The sequence below is a fragment of the Durio zibethinus genome, chromosome 13 (genome assembly GCF_047325235.1).
Source record: "Durio zibethinus cultivar Kanyao isolate XHJ-2024 chromosome 13, ASM4732523v1, whole genome shotgun sequence".
NCBI classification, from domain to species: Eukaryota; Viridiplantae; Streptophyta; class Magnoliopsida; order Malvales; family Malvaceae; genus Durio; species Durio zibethinus.
In genome coordinates, this window is record NC_143174.1 from 24234960 (window position 1) to 24256817 (window position 21858).

General features: G+C 31.7%; 1 protein-coding gene and 1 pseudogene across 14 annotated transcripts; both read right to left on the minus strand.

The window, feature by feature from the left end:
• Positions 1-1613: 1613 nt before the first annotated feature.
• Positions 1614-4273, minus strand: LOC111303281 (putative clathrin assembly protein At4g32285 pseudogene; annotated as a pseudogene). The gene is made up of 2 exons (XR_016326740.1): positions 4002-4273; positions 1614-3817 (listed from the first exon to the last, which is right to left on the minus strand). The product of XR_016326740.1 is annotated as a putative clathrin assembly protein At4g32285 pseudogene (transcript).
• On the minus strand, positions 1614-15102 carry LOC111303280 (topless-related protein 4-like). 13 transcript variants are annotated; one of them, XR_016326734.1, is made up of 28 exons: positions 14966-15102; positions 14699-14788; positions 14394-14573; positions 14124-14237; positions 13836-13994; positions 13567-13744; positions 13366-13489; positions 12939-13054; positions 12128-12296; positions 11878-11987; positions 11708-11777; positions 11525-11598; positions 11327-11422; positions 11156-11251; positions 10287-10414; positions 9935-10169; positions 9685-9849; positions 9490-9582; positions 9187-9333; positions 8613-8723; positions 8318-8497; positions 7916-8044; positions 7736-7831; positions 7161-7349; positions 6709-6875; positions 6369-6603; positions 4002-4344; positions 1614-3817 (listed from the first exon to the last, which is right to left on the minus strand). XR_016326734.1 is itself a non-coding variant. In XM_089742175.1 (27 exons), exons 2-26 carry the CDS (start codon positions 14776-14778, stop codon positions 6405-6407), a joined length of 3405 nt encoding a protein of 1134 aa, XP_089598301.1. In that variant the 5' UTR covers positions 14779-14788; positions 14966-15102; the 3' UTR covers positions 1614-3817; positions 6369-6404. The 13 variants fall into 13 exon arrangements, 7 of the variants coding, with proteins under 7 accessions (XP_089598301.1, XP_089598304.1, XP_089598302.1 ...); XR_016326735.1 differs by having other exon boundaries at positions 14699-14820; XM_089742175.1 differs by lacking the exon at positions 4002-4344.
• Positions 15103-21858: the final 6756 nt, after the last annotated feature.

Sequence of the window (21858 nt, forward strand, 5' to 3'; positions counted from 1 at the left end):
ACTTAACCCTTCTTCTAGGCTTTCAAGTGATATCAGACTGGATGGAGGACGAGGGTTCTTCAAAGTTACGCCACTGAACTTTGAACCCACCGCCGGCAGTTTGTTGAAAAGCTTGTGGTATGGAGATGAACCCCTGCTAGCTGCGGCCAACGAGCTTGGACCACCTGGTTCATAACTAAACGTTATCAACTTTGGCCCCGTTTACCATTGAAATCGTGTTTTTGGCTGAAAAAAATTATGTTAAATAGGATAAAAATTTTGAATCTTGCAATCAAAAAGTTTGATCTGATTTTGCAAATTAAATGCAAAAGCTACATAAAAATATGTTTGCTGTTGAAAAATACTTTTAAAAGATAAAAGCTACTGAAATCCGTGGGAAATGGAAGAAGTGTTATTTGACCGGACAGTTTATTGCTTACCAGTTAGAACTGTAAATCATGGATGGCTTTGTCGGGTGAAACTTCGTCGACATAACTGCGTTATGTTATTGTAGTAATATAAAGTCCTTGAGTTTCTCTTTACCAATTAAGAATGCCATGGATTAGGTGCTCAGATAGAAGCTTATAATTATTTTCTCCATTTCGTTTTGCCTACCTACAAATTATTTTGGGTTATTCATGTGTAATTATACGCCAATTCACTTGTGCAGTTTGGCTTCTTCTTCGACAGTGAACTTGCTGGCGGTTCCGTCCCCTTCTTTTACAGCTACTATGGCTTGTTAGTTCCAACTCCTGAATTTTAATTTCCATTAAGCCTGAAACGAACCTCGATGTAGGCTTTTACAAGTTGATTAATCACATTATATTATGCAAGCCAAGGTGGGGGAAACATTCCTGCAATAGCTGTTCCACTAGTTGCTTTGGGTACTCAAAATGGGACAACTGATGTCGTCGATGTCTCTGCCAATGCTGTTGCTGAGGGTTTTCTGTTCATAATAGTACAGTGAGGGGTTTAGGATGGCTTGGTAATTGAAGGCTGGTTTCGTTTTCTTAGACACAGTAACATATCAAGTTTATAAGAATCAGTTTCTGTTCATAGGAGATTGATTCCAGGAAAGTGGACAACGGTTTGGGGGTTTTCAGGATTTAGGAAAGGTTTAGGGTCTGAAACCTTGAACTTGAACATTATACCACTGAGGCACGTGTTAATAAGGTTACCATTTTATTTACTGACAATTGCAGTTGGATTAAAACTAAAGAATAGAGGAAAAGAACATTGGTTTATCTAAAGCACTTTATACATGTGTTTTGTTTTATGTAATTATTTCAATTTTACATGTTGGGTGGCGGCAATCAAAACTCCCCAATAACCATAGCTTGATGAAATCTATGCAAAGGATAAACTGCTCGCGAGCAAAACGAGTAGGAAGCAGTCAGGGCAAGGTCTTGGTCAGCGCATGCCGTTCTTTAAAATATTCAGCCTAAGAGATGTCGGACTAGTTAGACTAGTTCAAAACTAATTCCATAGTTCAAAGAAATGTTTTCTTAAGGTTGTCTTCAACCAACAAGCACCTAGAAGTAAATTTTAATAATCTGTAACATTCTGAATGACGATGTGTCACTCAAAGAGAGCCACAAAAACTTATTGTTTGCATAACACAAAAATAACATAAATTATGACAACTATCCATCACATACTTGTACTTCATAGTTTATCCAAACTTATATGTTCATTGCACCCTCTGATGCAAATAAATGGCAAGTATATGTAAACAAAACAAATGCAGGAAACCTAGAGGATGGAAAGAAAATATTCCAAATAGGTGGATAGCTAAGAAGCTTGATGTGATAGTAATAATGTGAACCATGGGATGAAATATCGATTGATAAACAAGTGGATTCAGTAGGGTGGATAGTAGTACCCTCCTGGCTGCTGCATGCCATTGACTTGTGGCATCCCATAAGGCATCGTCACTGGTTGTGCAACAGGAGCATAATAGCCAGAACTAGCAGTGATCTTGGAAAGACTCGCTTGGCCTTGCATTCCATCCCTTGCATATTGATGCCATAGCTGCAGTTCCTGTACAAGTAAATGCTGCTTGCGCTCCATGTCTGCTATCTGCACATATGAAGGAGGTAGCACTGCAAGGGATGCAGCAAAAGGATCGTGCTGTCCCACTGGTTGTACTGTCCCATCTGGGGCAGGCAAAGCTAGCACTTGAGTAGTAGTCTTGCCCGGGCCAGGCAAAGCAACGCTACTTGCACTCCCACCGCTAAGCTGAGTAGTGCTCACATGCTGACTCACTGCCCCCTGATCATACATTCCATTCAATAGCAATGGATCAAAACCACCTGCCAAAGTTGCTTTCTGCTTTGATAAATTACTAGCTGACTCAACCAATGCCAATTCCCAATCTGCTTTACCAGTCTCAGCAGCTGGTGTTTGCCATGCAGAAGTCACCTCTGGCTCTCCATTTGAAGGAAATGCCTCCCACGAACCATTAGCATTTGAGGAAGGTGGTCCAGAGAATAAAGCCAAAGCCAATTTGTTCCCTTGCTCATCAGCTGAAACCGCATCATCTTTTAGATTCACCAGATCCTCAGTCACCTGCTGTGGCTGTGTCTTAGGTTGTTCAGTTTCAGGTGGTGGAGGAGGTGGGGTATAATTCTCTGGTGCAGGAAGAGCCTTTACTTCATTCATATTTGCTTCTGTCCCCTCCTGAACTGGTGGTTTCTCTTCCCTAATTCTCTCTGGACTCTTCGGCCGGTTGGCCATTTCCTTCAAAAATCCTTCTAGTGTCGCCAAAAGCTTATCAGTAATTCTCTGCACTTCAGGAAACTCAGATGACCTAGCAATTCCCGTGTCCTTACACCAGCCATAAAACCCCACAAGTTCGTCGATCATCTTTGCTGCACTAACATAAGCATCAAAAACCTTAACACAATCTGCATAATCCATCTCAGTAAACCTATCCAACAAAATCCTTAATGCTTCGCATATCTCTACATAAAGCCCAAAACTCTCCTTCAAAATCTGATAAAGTGCAACAAGTACCAACCTGCTACTTTTGGCCATACCAGTTGGCCTACAAGCCAACACTCTATTAAGAATCCTCAACGACTGATTCAGCCACCCTAAAACTCTCTCCGGCCTCATTTCCCTCATTGGTGTCCCCTCTCTCCTCTGCTCTCTCTGCTCTCCCCTGACAGAATCATTCAAATCACCATAAGACCTTGATCTCCTACCCATTCCATGATCATAATCATCTCTGAACTCTCCATACACGCGCCTATTCCTCTCATCTCTCTCCTCAAACTTCCCCTCCCCACCTCTCCCCTTCTTCTCAAACACAGAAAATTCCACCTTCTCGTCAAGATACATAGCATAAAACCTAACAAAACCGGCATGATCCCATGAATTGGAATGCGCCTCATCCTTAAAACCCATCATATTCAAAACCCTCATCCCTCTCCTAGTTGCATGCACAAACTCCTCTTCAAAACAAGGGTTTCCATCAACCAAAAGCCTATGAACAAGCATCAACGACTTAAGTGCAACAATCCAATCATGGGTTTTACTCAACCTTTTGGACACCGTAGCAATACAAGCATCAACATAACCTCTAGAATAAGATGTAAGGCTTACGATCTCCCTAAAATACTTCTCATCAGCCGGATCTTCATCGTGGCTCGTGGCTTTCACTACCAAAACTTCAAGTTCCGGCGCCATGTTTCCTGCCACTTTGGCTATGCTTATACTCGTTTGATCCTTCACTGCCCCAATCGCTTTACGGATCGTGGTTGGCGCCATTTACAAAAGACTCTGCTTTCCTTTCTAATCTTGAAAATTTTTGCTTTCTATATAAAAAAGATCAAATCTGTACGCTCCAAAACGAAATCGTTAGCCCAAAAAAAAAAAAAACTGGGTTCGTTCTGACAGCAAATTATAAACTTCTTATAGTTGAAAAGTTCAGTTCTTTCAATAAAATAATATCTGTACGGGTTTCTTCTGAAAGAGAATCTTGATCCCGAAAAAAAAAAAAGGGGTTTATCTATGTTTACCTTTGAAGACTTTCTTTGATCCCAAAGATGGACAAAGGGGGAAGATCTATGAAGTTTTCAACGGAGGAGAGGTGTCCGTATGGTAGGTGGAACCGGATCCAAGAGACTTAACGATGACTGATATTTCCTTTTTTTTCTGCTTTAGTGTGAGATGAATTGCGAGAGTGAAGAATCTAAAGTTTCGTGATTGTCTCCATTTCTATCGCTGTTTTACAGTAGAAACGAAACAGAGAGAGAGAGAGGGAGAAGAGCGGGCAAAGAATTGCAAAAGCGCGTAATAGAAGGAGGATGCTTCGATTAAAGTCTCGTAATACGACGTCGCGGCGAGCGTTTATGAGGCAGGCTAGAAGGAAAAGAGAATTGAATTGGTTTGATGTTGCTTCGATTAATGTCAACGCAAATTATTCGAAATCAGCAACAAAGATTTGTCTTTGTCATTCTAGAATTTTGTATTCCAACGTCTATGTTTCATCGACTCTGCTTGAATCAGTCCACTACTTTTACCCATAAACTTGATCTTGGGGCAAACATAATTTGGATTTATATAGGCAAAAAAATTTTATAAAAAATTAAAAGTTGGTAAATATATTTTTTATTATTTTTTTATATTTTAAATATATCATAAAGGGATATGTGATTATGTGTTCCTCTTCCAATTTTTATTAGTGGATGAGATTTCAATTTTTATAATTTCATCAACAAACAAAAAGAAAATATTAATAACAAATATTAAAATAAATAGTCAAAAGTAAGTTCCTACATAAAATAAAATAAAATAATTACATGAGCATATTTCTCCATATAAAAGCTTTTAACTAAATTTGGTATTACAAGTAAAGAGATATTAACTATAGTTAACAATTACATAAAAATCAAAATAAAATAATGATAACAATATAAATTTACATATATATTTTTTAAAATATGTTTTATTTACTTATCATTCATTCAAAAAAAACTACCACTCTTATCACCTAATTTCGGTTTTTCTATCGAAACACCACTTCTATTTTTCTCATAACGAAATTGTTCATAGTTACATAGATAATCTTTTTATATGTATTCAACGTGTTTGGATTGTATTTTTTTTTCAACTCATTTAACACAATTAAATGAAGATATAGACTTATTTCACAAAAAAAAAAAAATTGAAGATATACACGCTTTTCTAAAAAAAAATTAAATGTACTCATTCAACGTGGCATGCAAAAATCTAGGGATAAATGGATATATATAAGAACAAATACTGTTATCCCCTTATTATTATTATTATTTTTGAAAGTGATGTTTTTAAATGATGCATGGGATGAGATAATCACTTAAAAATTTATAATAATTTACCCATAATAATTAAAAATTAATAATAATCCATATTATCTATTTAATATATAAATTAAAATTTTAATTTTTCTTAAAATTATAATATTTTATATTATAAAACTTTAAATTGTCAAACTAATATTCACTAGTTCGAAGATAATTTATATATTTTTTACTTTTTTTAATATTTTATATATAATATAATATCTTTGTTTTTTATTATAATTTTAATAAATTAATTTTATTTTCCAATTTGATTGTCTTTTACATAATTTATATTATAGAAATTAATTTACTTAACAAATGAATAAAATATTATTATACTTTATGAACTATTATCTTTAAAAAATATTTTAAATCATTAATTTGTATTACTATTACAATAAAAATGACTATTTGTATTTTTTAATAATATCAAACAAAATTATTTTAATTTGTATGAATTAATAATATTAATCAAATGATTTCAAATCTCGAATAATAAAATTATTTTGATAATAAAATCATTTCAATAATTACATTACCATGATAATCTTAAAAATAATATCACACGTTTTTTATAGTGATCACAATTTGCTCTCAATCTTATGTCTTCAAAAAATAGCTGAAATTCATAATGCAAAAAGAATTTCTTATTACATTCGTCAAATAAAAAAGTTATTTTAAACCCAAAAATTAACCATATGCAAGAATAAAAATAACCTACTAACGTTTGTGCTCAGCCAAAAATTGGTGATATCAAATAATTAACAGTTTCTGAAACGCTAAATGATAAAGGGAAAACAGCCAGGGCTCCTAGCTATTATAAACCACATATTTTGTCCCTGATTTCGTTTTTTTTAAAGTCCATAGTCAGGCCCACCTTCTCTAACGCACCAACTCCTAAATTTACATCAACCCTGAATAATGGAATCAATGAACACTATGCCTTGGCTGCAAAACGGATGTCATGCCATTTAAATGAACCTAATTTACTTATGCAGCTTTCCCTTAAAAATCACATTAACATGGGACCATGGAGTGGGATAGCATGGTAGAGATACATACTCGGTATCCTTTCTAAAAGACCTGCACACGGAGGAGTCACCGTTGGGGTGGCTCTGAACCAGTTGCACCAGAAGGGGTACTTGGTCCAGCACCATTTTCAACTGGAGGAGTGGTGCCCCATTTTCCTTCAGACTCCAAAGGCTCAAGGATATAGACTCCACCATCTGTTAGTCCCAAAGCAAATTGATTTGGATCGGATGGATGTCCCGCAATGACCAGAGGAAAAACTCTTAAGCTGTTCAAGGTGCATTGTTAGAAACGTCTAAGAAAAAGATGATTTTAACAACTAATTCAATTTGTGTATATTACTGGTTTAATAAATAGAAAAAGGAAAAGGCACCTTGGATTGGGAGGTAAATATGCAGCAGGACTTATTCGACATCTCAATCTCAGCGTTGAAGCAGTAAGAACACCCACACCTCCATCTTCAAAGCTCACATATATTGATTGGCTGTCACATGAGTATGTTGCATGTGTGATGGGACCACTTGCTTCACGAGGGACCCACTGTTAGAGAAAAGAATTCCAAGATAATGTTAGTATCCTCAAAAAAAATCCCACAATCCTGTAGGCACTATTGATGACTAGCAAATTATACTGGCAACAAAGCAATTTCTAAAAGCTCAAATTCTGCATTGCTGGCATACTTCTTACTACATGCATGAAAGCTGAAAAGCAATTACCTCCTGAATTGCACTTGATTTAAACACAGATTTTAAGCAATAAAAAATTATATATATATATATATATATATATATTAGTAAAGATAATACAGCAAATAAGTTCAGACACCTGCTTTAGGCATTCTAATTTTGGTGCTGCAAATATGGCAATCTGAGTTTCATGAACTGCCAGCAAATGCATCTGATCTTGGTGAAATTGAACACGGGTATCTGCATGAGGAGATGTTGCTCGCCCATTTGGGATTTGCAAGAACTTACTAGCTTGCTTCTCCCATCCATCTGTGCTCCAAACACACAACTGCAGGGAAAGAAGGATGTGGAATAATTAGCAGAAATAAATGTATATTTAATTCTATAACAAACACTAGAAATCATTTTATAAGACATGACCATACACGGTAATCCTATGAAAAACAACAACCATGTAGGAAACACCTGATATAAGCATAAAAATTAGAACGTTCTCAGCAAGCACTTATTCGGGAGAATCATTCCCTAGCCATTCTTTGCCCTATAGTCCTTAACAAGATTAACTCAAAATCAGCCGACTACTTTAAACTTGAGCTTTAAACATATCTAAGTTCCCATCTCAGAGTATCAGTTATCTTAGCTTTCTCATAGTGGGTTGTTAAGCTGCTTTAGGGCAACACAGGTATGCATGGGATAAACACTGATATTTCATACCTGACTGTCGGCTCCTGAAGATACAAGCACGTTTAGAGTATTGGAGAATGCAAGACCTGTTATTCTTTTCTGATGACCTTTTAACTTTGTTTTCACCTGTGAAAATAGAGCACAAAGCTAATCAAACAATTTCTGCTTATTTATCAACAGCCATCAAAGTTTCAAGTAAATTAAAAGGACCTCATCCACCCGAACGTTGTAAATTTGGATTGATGAATCATCCATGCCTATGGCAATGATATTATTGTCCTGAGGATGAAACGCAAGAAAGGTAGCTGCTGGTGGTGGGGGCATAAATGTTGTCATTGTCTGCATATTAATAAAGCACAAAGATACAAAATGAATGTAAAGAAAGCACGAGATTAAATTCTGCAAACTGAAGTTCATGCAAAGAAAAAGTAACTTCATCAGCCAGTTTCAACCTAAAAACCGAAATGAATAGTACCAGTATTTAATTGAAATTCCTTAAACTTCATCATTGCACTTCGAAAGTTTATCCTTTAAATGGCCTATTAACCAAAAAATCCAGAGCTTCCCTAAAATGTAATCATGTCCAAAGAATGAAATGGAGAGAGGACCTACCTTAAATGTCATCATATTGAATAGCGAGATTTTACCCCCAGAAGCTGACATGACATAAGAATCATTCTTTGAAAGTGCAAAGCATGAAACAGCATCTTCAGGATTTGTACCACTTATATCATTAGTCATTAGTATTCCACTTGAAGGCTGCCATAATTGTGGTGCTACACTAGTTGTGGCCTACAACAGGCAAGATCTTACTTAATACCCAGCTTACAATAACATTAAGAAAATATAAAAAATTAGGACGCTATGTATGCGACCAAGTAAAGAGTTGTTGAAGAAACTTCAATACCTTCCCAGTTAAGTTGCGATCACTCCTCTGCCATTTCCAGAGCTTGTGTACGGCATTAGATGCTAATGCCAATATGGCAACTCCAGAATTTGTATATATTAATCTAGAAACCTAGACGCCAAACACAAAGTATAAATGATTGTCCTTATCCTTTAATAAATAAATAAATATAAATATAAATACAAATATATATTTAAATATTATCATCGAAAATTTGTCAAAATTCAAATCAATAACTGGCTAAAGACCAAAATAACCTCCGATGGTATGTTATGCATCCATATTCATCAAGTCAATGAAAATTATCCAATCAAATATAGTATTTCTTTATGTTGATTATCATACTCTACTCAGAATAAAATCACAGCCTTGAATAATGCAAACTGTAAACATTTCTACTGATAGCTTCAGTCCCAAATTGTAAATATAATTTTAAAAACACAACAGCTGTCTGCCATACAGCAGAGGATAACATCTTATTGAATTATTCATGAGCAGATGATTTTAGAAAGGATATTCAGGCATAATTATTTCCAAGTTCTATAAAGTTACACAACTAGAGACTGAGGTTTACCCTCATTGCAGTCAAACTATCAGGAAGCCTTGATGAGCGACATTGCGAAGGTTCATTGATTTCTGTAAGTTTCCAGATCCTAGATTTTTCCAGAGACTCATCCACAATTCTGGGCTTTACATCTGCCAAACTTCGACCATCGCTGTTCTGCAGAGACTCAAAACAAAAAAGGTTAGATCATAATAGATCATAAGTTTTTTCATGCATAAATTAGAATTTGCAAAGATTAGCATCCAGAAGATTAGTAAATGTATGTAATCTCTACCAAAAGCATTTAGGTTATGATTATGAGAGATAACTCACCATTCCAACCATAGCAGCTACTGGTGCAGACCGATCACCGATGGTTGTTCCAATAGTTGCATTGTTGGAGCCAAATGTACCAATATTTGGAGACTGTTACATAAATCAGGCAATTCTCACAAAAATATGTATATACATAAAATGAATATATGCATGTATGTATGTATACACGCGCGCATGTGTATTATCTTTTACCTTTACCATAGCAGTCAGACCAACTCTAGAAGCATCAAATGAACGATTCTCCACCATCCGTAGCAACCTAATCCCATCTGAATTTGCTAGAACTTTAATTCCATTATCATCAGTTGAGACAGCTAACAACGTTCCTTCCTTGTTAAATCTAATGCAAGGTGAAGGCTGCATTTTGTTGTAATAAATAGAGTTAGTAGGTAGGAATAAGCATAAGATAATCTGACATGGAATAGTGCCTAAGCTTATGTACCTGTAAGCCACCATCTGCTGGAGTACTTGTCAATAGATTAAGATTGTCCATGTCCCAAAATTTGACAGCGAACTCATCACCAGCAGCCAAGAACCGATTCTTTGTAGTATCAAATTGAACAACTCCTGCAGATCGCTTCCCGAGACCAAAATACGTCCGTTTGACAGTTCCTTCACTTTCATTCCATTCCACCAAATATGATTCCCCTTCTTTGTTTGTCCCGCATGAGAACAACCTATAAGTGGCCAATAAATTAAAGGATAAGTATTACTGCTAAGTAGAAAGATAGCAAAAGAACAACCTCAAAAGAATAAAAGACAAGAATCAGAGAGTCCAAACAAGACATATGAACCTTGTTCCATCAGCACTGTATGCCATTCTTGTGGATGACTGGCCCGGTGCATTATAGTCAACTCTTGAACCCATATTATCATACAACCATGCCTTTATTTTCCCATCAGTTGCTGTTGAGAAAATAAACTGAAAAAGGATACAAAGAAGAAAATGGAAGTCTTTAAGCATAACAGCAATATAAACATGAAACTCACAGGATACCAATGATTAAAGTAAATAATTCTAAAAATAACACTCACCAAAAGGAAAGGTAGTTGTGGACTCTATGGTTGAAAGAAAGAATGCTCTAAATCCTAAAACAGATTGTTCTATGACAAACTCAATATCCCAAAATTTAAAATCTTTTTAGTATGTCATGTGTTGATCTCCATAGAACAATTCTACTTAAAATATTTTTTAACCCTGCCACATCTTTTTTTTTTTGACCCTGCTACATTTATTTAAATAGGACGTAAGCAGAAAGCGGTGGACAAAGATACACAACAGTTTTCATGCTAGAAGTCAAAAACAAAAAGTTGCAGCACAAACAGTTCCAGAACACAATAAAACAATCCACTCCAAAACAGGCGATAAGATAATAATCACCAAGAAAAAGCTTAAAGCAGACTCTGATTAAACATTAATTAGTCCAAAGGTGGTGGTTTATCATTAAATTGTAATTATCCGATGTTATACATTCCATCTATTAAGATTTCTGTGAATAGACTGGTCAAAAGTTTTGAACTTAGTGTCCTGATAGTGATATTGGCTCATTTTGTAAACTAAAGAAAATTAATAATATACTTTATTTTTACTCACTGTTGAAATGAAAAAGAAAACTAAACAAAGGAATAAATGAGTGACAATCTCCATGCTATAGTTTGTTACCTGAATATTTTCCTTGTGATGAGGACATATTGAATAGACAGGTGCTTCATGGCCCTCAAAAGTGTACACCTTAGCCCCATTAGTTGCATCCCAAACCTACAGGATATGAGAGAGTTAGAAAGCCATATCAAACAGATGCAGTAAGAAGAAAATAATGAGAAGATAAGCAACCTTCATAACCCTGTCCTCGCCACAAGTGACAACGCACAATTGTTTGTTTGGATAAGAAAATGCGAGATCATTAACACTCCCAACATGAGCCTCAATCTAAAAATACAAAATAATTCAGTGAATATGTTTAGTAGAAAGAAAGGCAGAAAATCAGCTTCAAACTTGCTGGACCTAATGGAATTGACTAATCACACACACCTCTAGGTTGTTACGTAGATCATCACCACCATGGTAGGAGTATATGTGCACAATATGCTTGGAATATGCAACACCTGAAAATATGGAGAAAATCTCAAATCTTGTGCTTAATTTAGATGAATTTACTTCCTATGCACAGTAGTACACTATCAGAAATACAATTGCTATAGCTCCAAACATTACCAAAAAGAGCTCCATCAGGGCTCCACATAACACGGTTAACTGATACTGTATAATCATTAGCCAGAGATGCCTGAATGACAATCAGAAGTTAACATTAGTTCAATTTTAAGAAGCATTGAGTAACTACTTCATGTTTAATAAATCTTGTTAGAAGTGAAAGAAAGCCAAACCTGCAGAGGCATTGAACATGCTGAAAGGTCCCAGACCTTAAAATTTTTAAGAGCTATCTTTTCACCATTACCTACTTCCCACACCATGATATCACCATTGTTTGTTCCCACTGAAATTATAAAACCAAACACAGAGAAGACCCAATCAGAACACAACAGGAAAAGGTAGCTAAAACCAGAATATGAAATCCTACTCAATTTACAAAAAATGGATTCTGAGCAGGCATAAAAAATTTTGTTCTTTGCTCACCAAGAAGTACAGTTTGTTGCATTGGATGGAAATCCATGCTCTTGACTGCAGACCCCTGACTTAGAGTCATAACAACGGTCTTGGGCAAGTCATCAAGAGAATAAGAACTCTGACCATGGCTCTGGCCGGCATATGGAACGGGCAAAATATTTACTGGCAGATTATTGACCTGGTGTTGAGGTATTAGCTAGGTACCCATCATTTATAAAATACCATTTCGAGAAAAGTTGGAAGAATGATGCTATGCTACAAGATGGTGCACATCTCCTGCTTACCAGTCAAAAGACTAGTGGCAGAAAACCCTTAAGATGATAAAACAAGACAACTAAAACTCACAAATTAGTCAAAACTATATGAGCTACACATTGCCATTTTTTTCTTTCAAATGATAAACGGAAACCAAAGATGAAATTTTAATGACAGAAAGGTAAAACTAACCATAATGGCACTCAAAGACCAAGCAAAGCAAAAATTTTCATTCTGCCTCATCAAGCATGCTCTACTACATTTCACTGATTACCCATCTTTTAGGTGACAATGGGTGAAGCAGCAAAACTTGAGTTGCTACTTATTACCCAAAAAAGTCATAATACAAATAAATTTTCAAACTTAGGGATAAACAATTTTATTTAAATTATACTTATCACATGAATTAATTAATATCCTCTAAACTTCAATAAATATGCATCACATATATCTCAAAGCCATACTAATTGATACATATGAAAATAGGTATGCACATGTTACAAAGAATTTCACAAGGTAAATCTGCTTATAAACAAGAATATAGGGTATTATTAGCATGTGATACCTCATCTGGCATTCCAAAGGGCCTTGATCTCTTCAAAACATGATCAGAATCTGCTGACTGGTAGTCCAGAGCAGGGTTATTTGTTGTAGGAGTTCTAGGGCGTTTTAAGATTGCAGCTACCATGAGAAACAAATAGAGAAGGTAAAATAATAGTCCATCAAGATAAGCATTCACTAGAAAAACAACCTCACTGACATGCTCTGGTGAATTCTCAAAGTTTCTTGGTCTTACATCTTAATAACATATTAGCAACAAATATACCTTTTCCTAACAGGTTTCATGCATCATGTATCTTGTCTGAGACAACATAAGTAATTCTAACATACAAATATAGCTTCACAACATGCACATCAGTACCCATATGATAAATGTGGAACTTAGTAAAGCAAAAGCGCTTTGAACACAATGAAAAGATTCTTTAAATAACCTGCATTGTTAGGTGAAGCAAGCCCTATTGGTCCAGCAGAAGCCGCAGGGTGAGGCATAGGAGTTGGGTTAGCCATCCATCCAGCAATAGAGGTTGGAAGAGTGGCAGGTGAGGGCTGAAAGGGCTGTAAATATATTGTTTATGAAGTCAAAAGAAATAAACACTCCAGAAACAGCTTAATTACTTATGACTTCTACTTACACCATGAGCACCCAATGGAGGAAAACCCCCTGCCTTCGGAACAGCACTCATTAAAGGATTAGTGATAGGGGATGGAGCTTGTGCACCATTTGGTTGTCCACAACTGTGATCTACAAATAGGGTTTTTATGTCCGGATTAGGCCTTGGATTTTTACAAAGCTGATGCTGCCAATTCAAACTGTATTAAATGTCAATAATAATTACTGTCAGAAAGCTCACAAAAGGAAGGAATGACTCAAGTACAGAATCTAGAAAAAGGAATATGAGACCTTTGATTTATTAGTGTCCGCAGTCTTGAGCTCTTCAAGGTAGGAAACTGAAGCTTATCGCGGAAAAGGGGATTAGCCTCTATTAACTTTTTTAATTCAGCAAGCATTATACACCTAGCCGATTTCGTATCCCCGTATTTGGATAGTTGCTCATTTTCTCTGTGCATTAGCATAAGCCATAAAATCCCATGAGCTAATGAAATGCAAAAACAAAGATGCCAAAGTTCTAAGATGCTAGACTAGCACAAACCGAGCACCAACACCAAATGACCAAAATCTCAATCATACCTAAAGTTTTCCAATGTCAACAGATGTGTAATTTCCTTAAAAAGTTCCTCATTAAATGCCGAAAACACTTTCAGGTCTTTAACTAAAATCTCCACGGCTTTAGCACGATCCCGCCTGCATTTATTTCAGTAAAAAACAGATAATCTTACAATCATTTCCCTTTTTCTGGTAACTAAATTAACTTTGCAAGTAAGATAAACCAACTGAAAAAACAACAGGACTAGAAGACACGCCAAACTTAACAAACTTTTTTTTAAAAAAATGGCTTACTTGTCAAGAGCTTCAAGATACTTCTGTTTTCGGATCTCGAAGAAAATCTTCATGGAATATCTGTTATCATCAACCTTTGTAAACCCTGAAAGATACTTCTCTACTTCATCCCATTCCCCATTTGTCACCATATCCTCAAAATATCTCAAATTGAAGAAAAACCCTGACTCTTGCTCCAATCTATTAAATTTAAATTCATTAATCAACAAATACACCAATAAAACAAAAAGAAAAACATCAACACATTCATAATATAAATTTAAAAAAAGAAAGAAAGAAAAAAGAGTTCAAAGATTAAAGCATACTTGTGAACAGTGTCTTTAAATTTCTCTTCCTCAAGGAACTGAAGTATCAGGAACACAAGTTCTCTGCTAAGCGAGGACATGATTGTAATTCTGTAAAAAGAAATCAACAAAAAAAAAGAGATCTGAACTCCTCACAGATCAATAATACTTCAAAAAAACAAACAAAAAACCCTAAAGAAATTGCAGTCTTAGCTAAAAAAATTCAACAACCCAAACTAATTATCCAAAAAATTATTAAAAAAAAAAAGAAATGAGAACAAAAATTACCAGATTGAACTGCACAGATCGGAAGAAATTTTCGGAGAAAAGCCAAGAGAACCACAGGTCGTTTCACCGCTTTCCCTTTAGTTTTCCTTTTTCTTTTTTCTTTTTTTTTTTCTGTTTGTCTCGTCTGTCTCTCTCTCTCTCTTTGCGTTGTTCTGGTGAAGTATTTATAGAGAGAAAAAAAGGTTAGGGATTCGAAAGGTAAGAGAGAAAACAAAAAAAAAAAGGAAAAATGAAATATGCCAGTGTGGCACTATCAGACAAATTAAATACCGTGATGAGAGCGAGACGAGATGAGATGAGTTGATAAGTCAAGTGACTTATAAACTAATAAGATATTGATATGTCGTGGGACTTATAGACGTATTCATACGCTGGATTTGCTCGCTTCTCAAGTGTATAATTAAATGTACTCATCATTTTGCAGGCTAAGCCTTAGGTTTTCTTGTTATTTATATGAATTTTGTGTAGTAAAAAATACTAGCGTCCTTTTTTTTAAAGGAAGGTTTAGTCAAAAACATTGTTGTCGCTTAATTAAAAAATGTTACATAATTTTGTTAACTGTCTTTGTTAAATTTTTATTTTGAATTATTAAAATTCAAATTTTAATAATTTTAATTAAAAAATGTTACCTAATTACGACAAAAAAATAAATAAAATAAGAAAGTAGTTGTATGACAAGTAAAAGAGAGTTGGTGGGTCAAATTAATATTGATAAAAAAAATATTAATTGTTTTTCTATCATATTTTTTTAATTTTTTCTCAAAAATGAAAAAACATTTTAATATTTGGATAAATGGTACCAAACTTACATACTGAAATTGAGTAATGTAATAGCATATGTTGAGGTTATTTTATATTTTTATATCGATGTGTATTTATTAGGGTTGAATTTTTATGAAGCAAATTTTAGCTCAGAAAAAATTATTTTTTGAACATTTGAAATATTAGATTTTATGATTTTATAAGAGAAGTCGTAATTTAAAAATAAAAAATTATAAATTTTGAGATTTAATAAATTTTGATAAAACTATTTATTAATAAAAATGATTTTTTTATATCTAAATTGATATCTTAAATAAGTTTTATTGATGATAATTTTTTATTTTCATAATAAATTATTAATAATAGTTTATCTTATGTATAAATAAGAATTCTTCATTTATCATATTTCTAAATTATAACAATATTAAATATTTATATTTATATATTATTTGAAAATAAATAAAAATATACAAATATTCGGATGCAATACATGACAAAAGCTAATTTACATGATTACTAGTGAGTTAATAAGTTTAAACATTTAATAGATTGTGTTGTTTCTTTGCTAAGAGATAACTACAACCATATATACGTTTCGTTTGTCTCCATCCTTAAAACTCAATTCCAAAATGAAATTCCTTCACCAACAACACAACTTTTGTAAAGCAAATTTTCTTTTTAAAATAACATTTCCACTCTCGTGAATGCACGCGCTGAAAAAAAGATAAGGTTGGACAACAACTAAGAACGTGGACCTGCCATTTTGGTTTTGGAGGGAGGACAGGTTAAATCAAAGTGTGCCGCGATTGGAGATTTTAAATTCGATATGCTGGTACAATGATACGGTAAAAAATACAAAAGTTAAATGATTTTAAAATTTCAATAAAATACTATATCAAATTGATAAAAATTAAAAATATATATTTTATATTTAATATATTTATATAAATTATGATATAATAATTTTTATATTTTATATATATTAAACATGATAAATATAAATATAACACATTATAAACATGTTTATTTTTTATTGGATATTATTTTGCATGCATCTATTCTACTTATTTATTGCTCTTTTCTCCTTCATTTTTTTTTTACACAAAGCATGCATGCATGCAATTAGGTATGTCAAATTTCTCATATTTCAGGAATGTGATTTTTTTTTTATTAAACTAATATGTATATCAAGTTTTGAACAAAAAAAAAAAGATAAATATGAATTTAAAATACTCAATAAAAATAGAGATAAATACAAATATTATAGCACTTGTCATGTGCCTGCATTTAATATATTTAAATATACTTAATAAAACATATATAAGTTTAAAATAAAATATGCTATATTTATTATATTAGGATTTTTTATTTTAAACGTTCTTACTTAATTTTTTTTCCTATCAGTCTTTATCCTTTTTTTTTTCTTTTAGCTACCTCTTTCTCTCTTTTTGAGATCTTCTTAGTAAGGGTGAGAAAATTTTAAGAAAAATAAAATTTTAATTTGAAATTATAATGTTTTAATCGGTTTGGATTTGATTTTTTATTCAAATCAAATTTAGTATGAAAATTAAATGTATATATTAAGTTTATATTGAATTTCATATCGGTATGTGAAAAATTAAAAAAATTAAAATGAGCTAGATTATATATTTTTATTAGTTTATATATTTTTTAAATTTTTATAAAATAAAAATAAATATTTTATCTCTAAATCTATTTAAATGTATTAAAAGTTGTATTAAAATAATATATAAAAAACTCAAATATACAATAACAATGCATTAAGCCTTATATTCCATACATAGAAAACACAAATATAAAATTTAAAAATCGATAAATTGAATCGAACAAATTCAATTCAAATTATTAAAGTGAATTATCTTATATTTAATAAATATCAATTTTTTTGTAATATTATATTCATATTGTACCCCCTCATTTACTACAAATTAATTTTAAAATGAATGCTTAACATGGTATCAAAATCAAGATTTTCTTTCATTATCATTTCTTAATCCATTACATAGTAGGTTTTTTTCATATTCATCTACATATGTTAAACCCCTTCACTTACTATCAATTAATTTTTAGTTAAATACTTGACACAAATCATGTCGATTTAAAATAAAAATCGATTCAAAATTGATCAAAATTTAAAAATTTTTAATACTATATGTTATTTAAAAAAATCAAATAAAACCATATATAATTTAATTCGAATTATTAACACTTTTATTTTTTAACCTACTATTTTTTTATCCTCTTTCTCTTGACCTCTTCCCCCCATATTTTCCTCTTTTCTCCTTTTTTTTTTTTTTCCTCTTTTCTCAATGCAGTCTCTCTTAATTGCAATGTCCTTTATCACCAAACAGCACCAAAACCTCATTCTCTTTTTCCATTCTTCTATCTCTCTCTTGAATCTTTCACGTACAATCTTCCTTGATGGCATAGGGAATTATACTAGGGTTCAAATAGATGTAATTCTTGCCAACTCTAAAATTAATGTTGATTTTATGTTACAATAAAAAAGTGTGTTATTTTTCTTCAAATATTTTGAAGCGCGTGGGCGGTCGGTCCAACTTTTGCCTAAGATAATAAAAAAGAAAAGCCACACCCTTGGAATAAGAAAAGTATCCATCACGTGTCAACGTTGCGATACCTCTTGTTCATGTGCCATTGAAATTACAAATTTTCAAAATTTTGATAATTAAAAATGTTAATCAAAAAATAATTTTTTATGGCTGCAATTCGTGCTCACTATATTTATTTATTGTCAAAGCCTGAAAAGTTTTTTTAGTGACACGCAACTCACACGACAAGTCTAATGGGCTAAGCTTTCTTTTCATATAGTAATAAATCGTGTGACATTTAAATAGATATTTTCACACAAATCAATTAAAGATAATTTGATATTTGAATAAGCAATAATAAATCATAAATTAATCTCAACTACATATAAATAAGCATATTTTATATCGAAAGAAAAAAAAGTACATAGAGACAACACACAAAATTTTTGAAAAAAAATATTTTATTAATATAAAAAATAATACATCAAGATTTTTTATCATCATCGAAATCAAAAAGATAATTCTTAACAAATGACTTAATACATACTTTAATCAGTAAAACAATTTAATAATACGTTGATCGCTCATTTCCTTTAAAGAATATATGAGATTTTAAAATTATGCTACGATCGATAATTATAATGTTTGAAATAAAAAGAATTTTTTAATACAAATGATCTACTCTTTCCTTGACATTTTTATCCGATCATGACTTTATATATGGTGGCTTATGATAATTTAAGCCGCGATTATATCCCTATACAAAATTGGCTCATCACAACAAGCGAGTACAAAATCCTTACACCGCTCGGGCGCGTAAAGGACCATGAAAGAGCGCTTTTGCTGTTTCAGACGTGAATGACAAACGAATTTAATGAACATGAGCTAAAAAGTAAAAATATCGTGTTTCTTTATAAATTCCATCGCGATTTATATCGCGTGAAAAGATATTTTGTCTTGATATATTTTTTCTCTTTCTCTCTCAAAATCACATCATTTTTATCGTTTAACGAAAACAACCGCACGTCAATTCACTGTGACGCAAGACATTTTAAACGGTTCTAATTAGACGAGTTTTTGTATTTATCTAGCAAAAAAGTCGGTTTTCTCTTTTTTTTTTTGTTTAATTTAAAAAAAAAAAGTAGAAGTGAGAATCATATGGGACGCTCCTCTGCATAAATTTGGTGTGGGTCTCTTTTTTATAATATAGAAAAAAGAAAAAGCAGTCACATGGGAATTTTCAGTTAAATACTACAAGAATCATGATTAATAAATAAATCAACAGTAACTACATCGATGGGTTTCTTTGAACGGTTTGATGCATTAATGTATTCGTGTAAGTGGAAAATTTATTATATAAATTCGTTTAACAATGTCATTTATAATTATGATATGTTTAATCATGATTTGTTTGCTTTATAATTAACCATAAGAATTATATTTTTTTCAAAATTTTATAACCGAAATAATAATTTCATGCAGAAATAAGTTAACATTTTCCTTTATATTTTTCATAAAATGTCGAACACTTACTATAAATAAAATAATAATTTTTAATTTTTTATAAATTTTAGTAAAAAATAAAAAGTATATTTCACTACCACAAAGTCACTTTCAATTGGATACAATCAATAAACTTTAGATTCAAAATTTCTTTCAATTTGCTTGAGGTTTGTTCATCGAATTCCAGAATTCTAGTTTTTCATCTAAATTTTTTTTCTTAGAAAATTATATATTCTAGTAAGTCGGACGAATCTTGTTTGGAATTGGAGATAAAGTCTTTTTCAACTTTTTAAAAGTCAATAGTTAGTGAGAAATGTGTTTCTTTTTTTTTTTAATAATAATATTTTCAAAAGAGCGTTCAAATTTAGAACTATATCCATCAGGAATAATAATCCTAAGAAAAGGAAAAACAAGTGCATTCTTGTAAAATAATCTAAAAAATAATATTTTTCTTTTTGGGTTAAAAATATTGAATAAATAATAATTTTGGATCTGGAATTTAACTTATTTAATTCATACATTCAATTTGAAAAAATGACATCGAGACTTAAAATTTAAATTTCATTAAATTTAGAGTTTAAATTTTATTTTCTATAATTATTTTCCTTAGCCTTAAACTGTATCCTTATTCGTATAAAAAAATAATGATCACGTATACATATTTTATATTTAGTTACAATATTGTAATTAATTATCATGAAATTTTGTTTTAACCATAAACTTTACACTTTTTTATAATTCAATTTATTTTCTTCAAGTTATAGATATTTTCCAAGGTAACATCATTTTATATTTTTACATGTGAAAATTTGTTAATACTTTAGTTAGGGTGTTTGAAATATTATAGAGGTTTGAGTTTCTAAGACTATATTATTAATTTTAGAATTAAAGACGTCAGATTATTAGATAAGATTAGTCAGTCCAAGTTCATGCATGTTTTATAAATAAGTTGGGTCAAAGTTAGAGGTAATTCTCATGGACAGATTTTAAACTATCGCCTAGTTTGATCGCATATATTATCAGTTTAGATCCAACAAAAGATAGTATATATGAATATGATACATTATTTAAAATTCTTATATCAACATGAATATAGATTTACACCCATAGGAATTAGTCTAGTAGATATAATCATCGAAGAATATTTTAAGAATATTTTAAAAATAAAAATTTTATTGCATTAAATCAATATAAGAAAATATCTGTTTAAAATTATAGGTAATAACGGATGAAATCAAATCAATTTTTGTTTGGTTTTTCAAATAATATAAATTTTTTAAATTTTTTAAATTTGATTAGAATCTGAATTAATATTTTATTAAAATCGATTCGATTCGAATCAATTTCTATTGATTCGGTTCGATTTATTGGTTTTTAATTTTTTTATATATTATTTTAATAAATATTTTAATATATTTAAATAAATTTATATATAATAAAAATATATAATTCAGTTCAGTTTGATTTTTTTATTTTTTATAATTAGATTTTAAATTTTAAAATATATATTTAATATTTAAATTTAATTTAAATTAAATCGAATATTATAATTTCAAATTGATTTTTAGTTTTTTTTTTTTTCAACTTTACTTAAAATCTCTCATAAAAAGGATTAAACTAAAAAAAAAAAAAAGCTTAAAAATGCTCCCAATCCTGTTAAAAAGCATGAATGAAGTAATGGAAAAGACGCATCCAATAATTGATGGTATCCAATGACAAAATACACGAGACCAAACTTGTTGAACAAGCTAAGCAGCAATTGCGAGGTGTAGAGAATAAACGACATGAGGAAATTGCCTAGCAAATTAACCTTTGTTGGCCACTAACGTACATTTTGGAGGTTTCTGCTCTTTATAAACTGCTTTCTCCATCACATTGTGTACCTTTTTTTTTTTTTAAAGTTCTTACCCTAATAATTATGCCATAAATTCATAAATTTTAAACGTGAATTTCAATAATATATTAATTAATTTAAAAATTAATCGACACATTGTGTACTTGTCTTTAAGGTACATATATGGACGGTGAAAAAAAAAAACAAAATTATACTACCATCAT